Here is a 15,033-nt window from a genome sequence, read left to right as displayed (position 1 = left end):
TGAGCTGGAACCAATTACCCAAAAACCCATTGAAACAATGGTTTCGGTTAACAACTTTTCGGTTAACGAACGACCTTCTGGAAGGGATTGAGTTCATTAACGAGGGGTTACTGCATATATATATATATATATATATATATATATATATATATATATATATATATATATATATATACATATATATATACATATACATATACATATACACATACACATATATGTATACATATATACATACATACATATATACACACACATATATATATATATATATATATATATATATATATATATATATATATATATATATATTTATATATATATATATTTATATATATATACATATATATATGTATATATATATATATATTTTTTTTTTCAGAAACATCACTGAGAATAAATTACTACAAATAAAGATTTCAAACTAACCATTTCCGACTTGTAATAATAGAGGCAGTGATCTTTCTTGAGGGCAAACCACCGTCTGTGCCATTTTCTGATGATGGTGGAGGAGCCAGGGGTGTGGTGAGCACCTCCTAGCTTGTACAGGTAGCCAGCACATAGAGGGGTAGGGTCGTGAGTCACAAGGGGCGTCAACACATCACAGGTTCGTGCCACCTCTAGCCGTAGAGTATCACAACCTGGAAAAAAGAGGGGGAAGACTTAGGTGCATATCACTCTCCATCATTAAGGGGTTTTAATGAAACATAAAGGATTTTAGGATGGCTAAAGGATTTGGTATTTAATTTAAGGTGGATATTGGGATGGATGAAAGTTCTGTATCTTAAATTGGATATTAGGATGGATAGAGGTTTTGTATACAGTTTATCTAAAGACAGAAAAAGGATTTTGTACTGTATTTACCTCAAGGTGGTACTACATTACTGTACAATACTTCATGTGGTTTTATGGCTGGTTAGTAATTACTGTACAGCACTTCTCATATTCTGTAGTCCTCATAAAGTTATTACAGTACAAAACTTCTTACTCTACCAGTAGACCTCCTTTAACATAAGCACTAAATCCCTATTCAGTCCTAAAACTACCTTGATGTCCTTTCGTTAACTCAAACTGAAAGGGGACTTAAGAAGCTTTGTTCACTTTCAGCAAACAAGAGCTTTGGTCACTATCAGAAATAAATAGCTTTGGTTTGTCAATAATCAATAGCTTTGGTCACTCAGTAATCAATAGCTTTGGTCAGTCAGCAATCAATAGCTTTGGTCAATCAGTAACCAATAGCTTTGGTCACTGTCAACAATCAATAGCTTTGGTCGCTGTCAACAATCAATAGCTTTGGTCGCTGTCAACAATCAATAGCTTTGGTCGCTGTCAACAATCAATAGCTTTGGTCGCTGTCAACAATCAATAGCTTTGGTCGCTGTCAACAACCAATAGCTTTGGTCGCTGTCAGCAATCAATAGCTTTGGTCGCTGTCAGCAATCAATAGCTTTGGTCGCTGTCAGCAATCAATAGCTTTGGTCGCTGTCAGCAATCAATAGCTTTGGTCGCTGTCAGCAATCAATAGCTTTGGTCGCTGTCAACAATCAATAGCTTTGGTCGCTGTCAACAATCAATAGCTTTGGTCGCTGTCAACAACCAATAGCTTTGGTAGCTGTCAACAATCAATAGCTTTGGTCACTGCCAGCAATCAATACACAAAGAATTTCATTTTTATCATGGGGAAAAATTATAATAATTATTTGCATCATTTATTCAGCTCTCCGCGTAAAAGAGTACATGCACAGCGTAAAGTGAACATTCCAGGTCTGGCAAGGTACCACGTAAAAATGGAAATGCTAGACCCCAACTTACGACTGCTTGGACTTACGACCGTCGGGACTTACGACCGCCGCAGTTGTGACCATTTTTTTTCAATTTTTTTTTTCAAATGACGCACGCATTTTCTATACCGAAACGTTTCCAGTTAATGTAGTCTCCATGTATAATTAGAAAATTATGGGGGCCCCATGTGCATTCAGCTGACTACATTAAAGGTAAGTGCTCAGTCACACTGTATCCATTCCTCATTATTTATTACTTTCACTGTACTGTATCCATTCCTCATTATTTTTTACTTTTACTGTACAGTACTGTATTTCATTGTAGATTTTTTATTAAAAAAAAAATTCATTTTTTTTTATCTATGTCGGACTTACGACCATTCGGACTTACGACCTGGATTTGGGTCCCTAACCCCGTCGTAAGTCAGGGTCTAGCTGTATATATATATATATATATATATATATATATATATATATATATATATATATATATATATATATATATATATATATATATATATATGCTGTCAATAAATACGATGTATTTCTTTGTGTATGAACCTCTGTCCTGCGTGGCAGAGAGAAGCAGTGGCGGCTCGTGAAAAATAAAATGGAGGGACTGCAAGCCTCACACCGAGTCCCCACCAAACAATAAGCATGGAATTTCAGAACAGTACAAGCAGGAACAAAGAATATACACGCCAGTTTAACATCAGTGTTTATCAGAAATGTGAATGGCTCTGTGGTTGTGACGTGGCAAATACTTTATTCTGCTTTCCATGCTTATTGTTTGGTGGGGACTCGGTGTGAGGCTTGCAGTCCCTCCATTTTATTTTTCACGAGCCGCCACTGGTGAGAAGTGTCAAGACCTGACTGAATTACTCGGAATAGGCAAACTGTACTCCAGGATTTGTCAATAAATTTGTTAAACTAAAAAAAATCTCTCAGCTCACCCATTCCTCTAACTCTACTCCTCTTCCTTCAACTCTCCAGTTCTCTCACCTCCTCCCAAGTAGTCTGCTCCCTTTGCCTCCTCTAACTCCCTAGTCTTCTCACCACCTCCTCTTACTTGCTCCATTGAACTCTATACTCCTCGTTTGTCCCACCACTTCCCTACTCTTCATTCCTCTCACCTCCTCTTCCTCCCTCAAACTCTCTACCCCTCGCCTCTCCCTCCAAACAGGGAGGTACTACCGCCTTGGGAAGATATTGAAAGCATAATGTATTGTCTAATGGTAGACCCTGCTGCCATATGGCATCACGAAAATTGTGACCAAGTCCCAGGTTGCTGATCTGACTTTCTGCCTCATTTACACACAATTGCAGGGACTCAATTGTTTCTCTTAATAGTGACAACACAACATACATCTATTGTTTCTCACTTTTGATTTTTTTTTTCATTTTGTATTTCTTTATTATTATTATTATTACATTTTCGCCCCCTAGGCCCCGATGTGGGATAATTCCCGTACAAAAAAAAAAAATCCTCAGACCACCCTGCCCACTCACCAACATGTGCTAGCCTCACCACCTCAGAGTGAGAGGCATCCAGGACATTAGCACCATTGATGTTGATGATGATGTCGCCCACCTCCAGGCCAGACGTCTCGGCTGGGGTGTCAGGTTCAATGGCCGACACCACCACCGGCCGGGAACCATGAATCCGGAACCCAAATTCACCCGACTCCCGACTTACAGTAACCGTCTTGTCCGACTCTGCGGAAGGAAAAGAAGATTAATTTTGACATTATTTTAAGGTGATGAAACTTCTTGGCTTGTTGAAAAAATTATGATACAGTATTAATAAATCTAACCACGTTATGGTAATTTTACTGACTTATACAAACTTCCTTGTGTTTAAATAATATCGGTTTCAATTTAATGAAGAAAAAAGACATTAAAAGATTACAAAAATAAATAGATCAAACCGAAAAAAATACAAATTAATATAGTAGGAAAACCTATTAAAATCTCGGGGAAATATTATATTATAGACTAGAATTAGACAGATTGAGTAAAGGCAAAACATAATCATTAAACCCATATACAGGTGCTCCTCTACTTACCAACGCGTTACATTCCTCAGGCTTGTTTGTAAGTCCAATTGTTTGTAAGTCCAACTTTACTCTTGTAGATACCAAACAAATTGCAAAAAATTAAAAGATTGTGGATATTTAGTACAGCTATACCCTTTAATACAGCCTAAAAACCTGGTTCACTCTTCTCCTCTTAGGTAATATTTGTTCTATCTGGAATTTTTTTCAAAATAATCCAGTCTCATCCACATTAAACACCTGTTCTGGCTGGTAACTTTCCTCAGTGATGATGTTTGTATCTCTGAAAGTTTTTAAGTTGAACGTTCTTAAGTAGAGGAGCACCTGTACTGTATAAAGCATGCAACAAACAATCACATTAGCACTTATCAAGGAAAGGAATTAAGAGTTAGTGAACGTTGCTTTAAGACCTTAGACATTAGTGACTAAATTCATTATAAAAACAACAATGAGAAAAAATAAAATGATTCCTTGGACAATTATAAACTAGCTAAGCAAGGAGAGAGAGAGAGAGCAAACACAAAAACAAACACAAACAGCCTCTTTCTCCCGGTTGCACTGCGCACATCATTGTCATCCTTGAACAACTCTTTTATTCATATTACGCTACATAACATTCAAACCCACCGCGCTTGTAGAGCCTCAGAAAACGGGAAACGTTGGTAAAGGATAACTCACCCACTGTATGTGTTATACGAATTGCACCAAGGTACGGTCATATAATATTAAGTGTATGTACTCATAGCATTAAGGAGAACTCAAGGTATCTATAGGATGATTGGGAAGGTCCAATTGATATGGACTAGTGTACTATAAGGGATAAGGGTAGATCGTGTTTGAAGGTCATACTATTTACGTCTGTGAACGATTAGTGAACATAGCTACCGCAGGTATCAGATGAAAATATAAGTGAACAATGATCTGGAAAAAGGATATATGTATCAGACCTATATGAAGTGTTGGAAGTGATCCAGAAACTATACTTCAAAGAAAATATCTTGTATGCCTCGGTGTGAGCTTAATACACCTCGTTATCTCATGTGACGAATAACCACAAACAATGCAATGATCAGAAAATCTTATGAAGGTGTTCAACGACTGCAACACGTGAGGGGAGGATCCCTAAATACAGATTGAAGTGAAGTGGATATACCCACGCCATGAAAATACGGTACTAAGCCTTGTTCGAGGCTGGCGCCCATTCCGCCCCGGGCTACAGTTTTGAGTTAATGATATTGGCCAATTAATTTCCCCAGGAACTGGCAAACCAGACTCTTACTTTAGTATGTAATTTAGGATTAAAATATATAATTATAAGGCATAAGGTCACAATAAATAGGAAAGTACATGTGAGAACCTGAATAATATCAAAGTGAAAAATAAAGATTGGAAACTGTAAGAGTAGGTCAGTGAGAGACGCGGGGTGCTGTCATCAGTAACACCAAAACAGGTCAGTGAACTCCATCGTGCTCCATTCAGCCCTAAAAAGACTTATCAAGCAGTTTTTACATCTTAAAACCTTGCCTGATGTTATAAAGGAAGTAATAGTTGTACTAGTGTGTAGTGATAAAAGCCCATCAGGCATTACTCTCGGTAACACCGCGTCTCTCACCAAAACAGGTACCATGCGTTCAGAGCGTCGACCATTACCACACTGTGAGGGACTCGCCATGTGTGGTGTGACTGCTTACGGCCATTATGCCCCTCCACTGTGAATCTGTGGATACCCTACTTATCACCACCCAGGATAGAAAATAATTGTATGTTAGAGAAGATTCGCGGTCGCTACGTGGAGCGATCTGAGAATACCAGACGTGGAACCAGTACTGGTATGATTACCTGGGAAGTATCCCATCTACTCCGCAGGAGTAGAGTGTGAACGAGGTACATGGTACGTGTACCTAAGAGTACCGAGGAGTTCCATACTTGTAGGTGTGGAGTGTACCCGGGATGTGGTGCTATGATATAACATGTGGTGCTGTAATGTAACATGTGCTGCTACACTCTAACAGGTGGTAGAGTCGGATGTGTTTGTTGTAATGGTAAGAAAGAATGACCGAGGTAAGGAGGTCATTGATTGTTATGAAGAATGAAGAGGATAGTAGTAGTAGTTATTTTTATTTAAGACGTACTTTGATGTGAAGTGGAATGAACATAACAGTGGTCCTCCTAATGAAGGCCAACTCTTTATGAATTGTGACTGGATGCAATATATTTTATAAGGAATAAATTAGTTAAGTCATGCTTGATGTTTCACCTTTCTTCCCACCCTCGATTTGGTCAATGAAAAACCCAACCCAATGCCTAGCTCACTCTGCCCACTACCTAAAGAGCTACATACTGTCCAGGGGGGTCTGGTGGCAGCAACCTTAAAATTAAGAATAGTTAAGTTATCCCCTTTACGGTAACTTTAGGAAGGTAAGGTTGAACTTTCTAACAGGGAGATGGGTCCGCATGTGTAGTGTTGTGGTAGCCAGCAAGTCACAGGGTCAAGGACTGGTACACAAACACACATCTGAACTGCTGGTGTAATAGCCCCTAATCCACTGCATTCCATTTCACCAGTCTTAATTACCTCTTGAGTATGATGTGATCACTGAGTACAATGAATTAGCCTACTGTGTAAGATTTTACTTAATCCCTTGAGTGCAATACTAACATTATACTGTAAGTCATCATATTTGTATGTATATTATGTATGCTGTATGTATATTATGTATGCTGTATGTATATTATGTATGCTGTATGTATATTATGTATGTGCTCCATTTACATACACTATTTATTCAGCCTAGCTAGCAGCGTGTGGCAATGTATTTACCATGTCCCACACGCTTAATTAATGTGCCTGGCGACATATGGAAGCTGCTAATGTATCACTTACCACATGTCGCCAGAAAGGCTAGTTGACCCCCCAGACAGAGTAAGGAGCGCCACCTCGCTTGTGTATCTCTGTTTATCCAGGAAATAGAACCTACGAAAACTCTACAGGTGTTTGTATGCACTTTTTCATTAGAAACGTGCCATTTTGATGCAGGGGTGGATCCAGGAAAATAAAAAAGAAGTTGTGGGTGGGGGACCATGGCGAGCACAGCAAGCCCACCCATCTGGGGGTTAGGGGAGTGGCTCTGTAGGAAGGATCCCCCCCATTTTTTTAAAGCTGACCAATATCATGGGCATCTTCAGGCCGTTTTGAAGCCACATGCACTTTATATTAGCGATATTCTGAGGTCAATAGTAACTATTTTTTACTTAATAAAAATGGCTGAGCACGATACTGCATTAAAGAATAGGTATTAGAATTTTCTGGTGAAAAGGGGAGGACTGGACCCCCAACCCCCTGGAGCTGCCCCTGCTGATGGTCTCATGGTAGTTGCTATTCATTACACACGGCACAAACAGAAGACCATAACTCCACCGGGAGCATTTATTATCACGCCATCATCCAGTCGGCAGTCCTCAGTTATGGCCACCCGGTGCACCTCTCACTTCACCGAGGGTATTATCGGGTCTCTATAGTTTGGGTAACTGTTCATTCGCTCGTTTGGGACGAGCTGTGTGCACTTTTCCGAGCCCCCGCGCCTACGTCTCGTGTGTGGGGGATCAGCCCACCACACAAAGATGTGTAAATTCATATTAAAACAAGTGATCCAATCTTTTAGTAAAATAGTGAGTGAAGCAGTTCTATACATTCCCGCCGCCGGTGGTGGACGATAAGATGTCAGTTAGGTTGCATCTTTGACTATTTATTATAATATTTCTTTGTGGTATTTCGTGCATTAGAAGCTTTCATTGCGCCTTTCAATTTGTTACATCATATTTATTTTATGTAATACGGATTCACGTGTTGTCATAATGATGAAGTGCATAATTTTCATCTGTATTAAGAAGGACATTCTTCCCTGAGAACTTCAATAACCTGCCATCTTCACCAGGAGAGAGCGAGACAGAGAGAACATAAGAACATAAGAATGGAGGAAACTGCAGCGGGCCTATTGGCCCATACTGGGCAGTCCCGTTTACACCCGACCCCTATTGCTCATATGAGCATCCAACCTATGTTTGAAGCAATTCAGCGTATTCGAGTTAATGATGATATTTGGTAACTTGTTCCATTCATCCACTACTGTTTCCAAACCAGTGTTTACCTATTTCAATCCTAAATCTAAATCTGGTTGGATAGTTTGAGTACCTTTGTAATGTCCCCTTTGTTTAGCCCTGACTCCCACTTATACACCTCTATCAGGTCGCCCCTCGCTCTACGTCTCTCAAGGGAGTGCAAATTAAGATGCTTTAACCTGTCTCTATACTCAAGGTTCCTAATGCCCGGGATTAGTCTTGTCATTCTCCTCTGAATTCTTTCCAAGGATTCTATATCCATTCTGTAATACGGTGACCAGAACTGAACTGCGTAATCCAGGTGTGGTCTCACAAGAGCAGATACAGTTTTAGGATGACCTCGCTAGTCTTGTAACTAACACGCTAGTCTTGTAATTAACACAAAAGTCAATGAAAGAGGTGAGGAATCATTTGTTTGTTCTTATTTTTTTTTCACTTTTACATTCAGAACGGAATGTGAGAGGAAATGTGCATAACATCCTCAGGTAAGGGACAATATAACCAAGAATACTCACAGGTGTGTGTAGTTCAGGATCCCAACACTGCTGGTGCTGCATTATGTCATTTAGTTTCAATACTGACTCGTTGGGAAGGAGACACTAGTTTTGAGGTGACTGTGAGCGTGGGCCAGATGGTGAGACTTATAATGTAACACACTAAAGGTGAACCTGAGTTTGTGTGTGACACACACAAACAAATGTAACCTAATCTATCTTTTAGGTTATTAATGATTACATCAGTTCAAAGCGTCTGAAAAGCAAAGTACCAATAATTTCTACAATACTCAAAATGACAGCAGACAACCTAACCAAACCTAATTTAACCATCCTGAGATAGATCACGTTAGGTTAAGTTAAATTAGGCTAGCTTAAGTTCAGTTAGGCCAGGTTATGTCATGTTAGGTTATGTTTGGTCATGTGGTGTATGATTAAATTAGGTCAAGTTTGGTTAGGTTAGGTTTAACTGGTTTATGTTATCTGCTTCAGAAACATAACGTCAAGCTTCTCATCCAATTCCAGCCTGGCTGAAGGGCCGCCCTCTAGCAGCACGTCACGATACTATGGGGTTAATATATCATACCAGTCAACTCATTTTTAAGAACAGAAAATGGTGAAATAGACCTTGTCTATTGTTTGTCTGTGTCTGTCTGTCTGCAGCAGTTTTTGAGGGAGTGAAAAGAGATTTATCTGTCGATTTGTCTGTGTGTATCGCTCTCGTGTCAGTCTGTCCGTCCGTCCGTCTGCCGCTCTCCCGTCTAGCTGTGTCACTGTGGCAAGCACTAAGGTAACAAATCACGAGCCACAGCGTCCACCAGGCCCCAGAAAAAATGCTTGGCAGAGTGAAAGCGTTATTTTGGTTCTACCCCCTTTCCCTCCCCCAACGCCACCCCCCACGACACCACCCTCGTAATTATCTCCCCTTCCCCCAAACCTCTTTACTTTAGTATATATCAACAACATATGTTTACTTGCATATATGTTAATACAAGTAAACAAGGAAGAAACAAAGCAAAGGTGACTGAATCGATGAGCAGCTGCTGTGTGTGTGTGTAAAGAGGACCTTATTATGTTACGGCAACTTTGAACCACTCACATGACCCCTGAAGCTGCACTTAAAAATAGCATTCCTCTAACGCGAAGAACATTATCAGTCTGGTGAGGCGAGTTTGGTCACTTTAGGTTCACTCAAGCATTCACCAGCGTCACCGACAACCACAAACTAAAGGCACTGGGACCCCGACCCCCCTCCCGCCACCTTATTCCACACCACCACATATATTCCAAACTGGTCTATATCAGTGAACTAAAATGGTCACTAAGTATATACCTGTTCAGACGGTGGCATCTTGTGGTGAGACGCAGGGAATAAACAAGAGAAAATAATGAAGGCAAATAAAAATAATGAAGAGAAAGGTAGGAATGAATGAAAGAGAGAAAATAACAGGAATTAAAATATGTCGTCCCAGTGTATTGAAGAGAGTGATTTTCTTTGTGTACAGTATTGGTGAAGTAGGTGGTAGGGGCCAGGGAGAGGACTTGGCCAGGAAGAAGACTTGGCCAGTATCGTATACGTCTGCCACAACACAGGTCGTCGCCTTCACTTGTGGCCACATTCACCACTCAACTCCCCATATACACACAACTATCCTCCACACTGCCGACACCCCCCCCCCCACTTATCTCAAGCACATATGCACAGTTTTAAAACGAATCCAATCCTAATTTTTCCCCTAAGTAAAAATGACAGAACGCATCTACTCGCTGTAGTCTCAATATAACTTTAGACGCCATATAAGCCAGACAGCCCTCTTTGTTGTGTTGCTTATAGGAGTAATTTAAATTGACATCTTTACACTTTAGTTTCGGGGAATGTTTTACATGTGACTATGAGGAACAACTTCCGGGGTACTGGTTCTCAGAACACCGTTTTTTTTTTTTTTTTACCACCTGAAGATTCTACTCAGGGAGTTAGGTTAGGTTAGGTTAGGTTAAGCTAAGATGGTTAAGGTGAAATAAGATCGGGCAAATCTTCGGGTGATTTAATTTTCCCTCCTAATTCAAGGTGTGGGGAGGCATCTTAAGACTCTGTTAAGTATAGTAGCGATAATATCACCGAAATTATATTGAGACTATTGCTACAGGCATGTCGTGTTATCTACAGTTATGAACGAGACATTTAAGATACAGTCAGTCTGTAAGTATTGAAATTTTCTCGGGTGTGGACTGACATTTTGATAAGCAAACATCTCGAACAGTTGGTAGCCCTGAGTGAATTTGTGAAATATATTAGTCTGAAACAGTTGGCAGCTTTGTGTTCCAACTTTCTTCGAATTTTACTGCTAATATATCAAGCCTAAATATCTGTGGTACTTTCTTGGCTGGGTGTAGGAATTTGAGGGCATTCTGGGGTGGAGGGTGGCGGGCTGAACGTGTATATATAACCCGGGGTGTTATGAGAGGCGTCACCGTCGTCGGTCGGCTGAGTCGGGGCCCAGCTGGCGCCACACACTCTGAGGGGAGGGAGAGTGAGGAGGAAGGGAGGCCGATACAAACACCTGTCACGTGCTCAGTCAATGTATGATCTCTAGGCCTTAAACACATAATATATAGCGAATTACAAAGATTAGTTTTCGTATAATAATAATAATAAGATAAAAGATATATACTGTACACGAATACAGTAGTTAATACCGTAGGACCAGCTTGGACACCACTATATGGACACCCCATAGAAGACACAAGGTAAAAAGTACTCCTCGACCATTTGGACACCCTACAATTTCGCAATACTGCCGCTCTGTGTTCTGCGGTATCACATAACCTTTCAGACGACACTGAGGCATTAGGACACTCCATAAAAGAACTTCTGCTGCATCAATACCCCACAAAGAATGTCACTACTATAGGACACCTCTATAAAAGGATTTCTAACCCCTAGGACACCCCCACAAACGACCTCAGTAATAAAGAACACTCCAATCAAAGGACTTCTAGCCCCCTAGGACACCCCAGAAGACATCAGTACTATATGACACCTCCCATAAAAAAAGTTCTAGCCCGTAAGGCACCCGACATAGACACAGCAGGAGTTTACCGGAGTCGTAGGGGTGGACGCTGCGGACGGCCCAGTTCTCCTTGCACCACACGATCAACATGGTGCGAAAGATGTGCTCCAGACGCTGCCTCAGGCTCTCTGCAACAGCTACTGGGAGACATACACGCCTATAGAGCCTTGGTGTGTGTGTGTGTGTGTAAAGTCGCAAACAAAAATCTCAGTACACAAATGAGACTCCGATCTGTTAGAATGAGTCAGTAGTTGGTTCTCGCCTTGAGTCCATTTCGTCGACCCAGCTGTGAGTGGCTACTGGACTTTATTGGGGAGAAGTGAAGGTGGTTGAGGTATTGCTCTGGCCACACCACCTCCTTGTGTACCGAGGCTTGGTATCCATATACAGCACTGCCCCAAACGGGTCCTCAGGTCTTTGAGACTCACATTCACAGTTTCGAACAGGAGTGTAAGGAGACCTTTGTTTATGACTGTACACTGTATATACTGCATAAATCCCAAGCAGTTAAAGAACGGTGTTAAGTAACATTAAAACTGTTCTCCAGATTATTCCGTATGTCAATATGTCACACTCAAGGTACCACGATCATAGTGCAGCCATTCTTACCTGGGTCTTTGCCGATCATGTCGAGGTGAATGTTGATGGACGGCGATACAACTGATCTTTCGAGTTAATCGTCAAGTTGCTTATGTTAAAGGAATGCTTGGTGTAGACGCAGAGGCCGGAGTAACGTTCATGTCAACTCAAACTGCGTTCGTTGTATGCAGAATTGTGTGATCAGATTCATTGTTTCTTGAGACAGATTATATCAATGGTTTCTCATATCACAACTCACTTTTATTTCTAGTATTTTTTTCTGTTCTCTCTTTTTTCTAAACACAATATTTTAATAAGTATTTGATTTGCCTAATATCACTTTGTTGTTTCATGACTTTCCCCGTTTCAAAACTTACAATCTAGAATAAAGTAAATTAGTTTCCTTCATTCAGTTCTACGCAAGAGATAACATGCTGACCATTTTATTATTTTCTATCTTCTACTATGTTCGCTGTCGACCTATCACACGCCCAAAATATCAAGACGCGAGAAATATTAAACGCTACAAATATCAGACGCTAAAAATACCAAACGCTAGAGATATCCGACGCTGATAATGTTCGACTCTGCAGCGAGTGACCCTTACAATGCTTGACCTCGGAATTTTCTCCAGAAGCCAGCCAGCACTGTGACCTAGGCAGAGGGAAATGCATCTGACCCTTCAGTATTTAACCAACGTAGTGTCTGAACCTTACGCGTGAGTCAATAATGTGTAGTAAATATGTTCGGATGAGACGCTACAGACGCTGGTTATGGAAGATACTGACAGGGGAGGAAATGTTGAGGTCAATATACTTTCTGAAAACATCCAGGTCATTCACCAACACTCACCACTCCATCACCAACACTCACCACTCCATCACCAACACTCACCACTACATCACCAACACCTCCAAATAACACCCTAAACGATTTAATGTACCGTTTAATACACTACTCGATTATGTGATACTTTATTTATTTGGTCCCACAAGGCTCAAGAGTCCCACCTCACGACACCTGACGACCGGGGCAGGTGGACAGCGCTGGCACGCCCCCACACACTACTGACCTACTGCTCCCTCGCCTCACTTGACCCTGGACCTATTTGGCACTGGTCCTGAAATGCGATAACAAACTAAAGCGCTGTAGAAATATGTATGGAAAAAAGTGAGATACATCCTGTTTGCTTAGTTTGTTTTCGCATTTCAGGAAGGCCGAACTCGCAGTAGGACAGTTGGTGATGGGCGCTGTCACCGCTGGTCTAGCCACAACACAGCTGGCGCCAGATCGAAAAACACCAAAAAACAAGAGTGTAAAAGAACTTTGTCACTGGTTGCATTAAGCCGCACGTGAAAAAAAAAATGTCCTTCAAGTACGATAAACAGCCACCAGCTAGGTCAAGTAAAGCGGACGCCAGACTCAACGAAGCGAGCCACCGTCTCTCTCTCTCTCTCTCTCTCTCTCTCTCTCTCTCTCTCTCTCTCTCTCTCCTGCATCTATTTATTTAGGGAGGAAAACTAACCAAACTCTGGGAATCATTAATCCTCCCTTAACATAACCAAAACACGTGCTATACAGAGCGACTAGAATTATTCTTTAACTAAATCGTCTCGATTATCTAATCAGACTAAGGGTCTTAGGACTGACAACTCCTTAGACAAGACACGACGTGGCGGACTTTATCGGGCACACAATACCCCGAAGAAGTTGGATGAGAAAGACTTTTAACTCAGATCACTTCTTCAAGCTGTCAAGCGCCACAAACACAAGAGGTCTATTTACAAGCTTCCAAAGTTGTCATGCAAATATATGGCATTACTTCTTTAGTCAAATAGGTGGTGGACCTATGGAGTTTCCAGTCTAGCAGCTCAAGCAAGAACAGTATTCGGCTTCAAAATAAACCTTGACTAGCCAACAATAACACTGGAACTGTGGCCACCCATCGTTGTGGCGTGTTGGCCATTGTGACGCACGTATTTCTTACTACTATGTCCTGGATTTAATCCCCGACCCAATACAGATGTGAGAAGGGTGTTATCCAGTGTGGAATAAAAAACATCGCAGATTTTCTCCTGTACTCCTGTACTGACATTGGACAATAAAAGTCATAATAAAGTAGTAACAAAGAACAAATCAACTGACCGAACGGCTAGTAAGCTGATCATTAGTTATTAGTGAAATGATGTATAAATAAATATAAATAATCACAACCTTTTCCGAGCTTTCCCTCTTACGAAAACTAGAATAGTTTTCGCTGACACAAGCCATACTCTAATTTGTTCCCATTTAAGAGAAACTTACTATCAGGGCACACTGCGGTAAATTGGGATCAGCTTATAGTGAGACGTCAACCTCAGCGCGTGGCAACACCGGCACCAGTTTAACCCCAACATGATGTCACTTGTTTACGGCGAACAAACATTTGTTGACCAAAGTTTTACGTTGTAGCCAAGAGGAGAACTTAACAATTTAAGAATAGAAATAGAGTTAAGGACATGGCACACCACCCGAGATAGGACGTAGAGATGATACGAGGGGATAAAGAGGGTAAACGATGTGCCAGCTCAAGAATGGTAAAGGAAATGTGGGGATCATAACAGAGCGCTCGGGACAAAACACGAGAATACCACGAAACAATCTGAAAATACAGTTTGTTGAATTAAACCGTAAAAAACTGACAAACTGACCCATATAACATTTTCTTTACACCAAACAAAAAACAACAACAAAAAACACCGGAAGAAGAGGATTGGTGATCGAGGGCAGTAAGCAGCTTTAAAATAGTTTACTGCGGAACCTCATTGGGAAATTAGGGAGGCAGACACATCGACTCCAATCTCTCTGAAGCCCTGGGGTTGGTGTGGCCTGTGTCAACCTACGGTCACACTAGCCACTGATATCCTTGGGCTGGGCGATTTTTAGGCTGGGCTGA

The 15,033-nt window shown here is 41.0% G+C and overlaps 1 protein-coding gene across 2 annotated transcripts in view; it reads right to left on the bottom strand.

Moving 5' to 3' along the window:
• Nucleotides 1-15,033, bottom strand: part of LOC121862321 — a 99,738-nt gene that overhangs the window by 14,929 nt on the left and 69,776 nt on the right. For both annotated transcript variants that reach the window (XM_042360492.1, XM_042360493.1), the window contains 2 exons: nucleotides 3,291-3,497; nucleotides 430-641 (listed from right to left, as the gene is read on the bottom strand). In XM_042360492.1, coding sequence (XP_042216426.1) covers nucleotides 430-641; nucleotides 3,291-3,497 — 419 coding nt within the window. The remainder of the gene's footprint in view (nucleotides 1-429; nucleotides 642-3,290; nucleotides 3,498-15,033) is intronic.

This window comes from Homarus americanus, unplaced genomic scaffold, assembly GCF_018991925.1.
Source record: "Homarus americanus isolate GMGI-L3 unplaced genomic scaffold, GMGI_Hamer_2.0 scaffold31037, whole genome shotgun sequence".
NCBI lineage: Eukaryota > Metazoa > Arthropoda > Malacostraca > Decapoda > Nephropidae > Homarus > Homarus americanus.
Note: the sequence above shows the minus strand (reverse complement) of the source record. Positions and strands in the feature narration are given on the sequence as shown.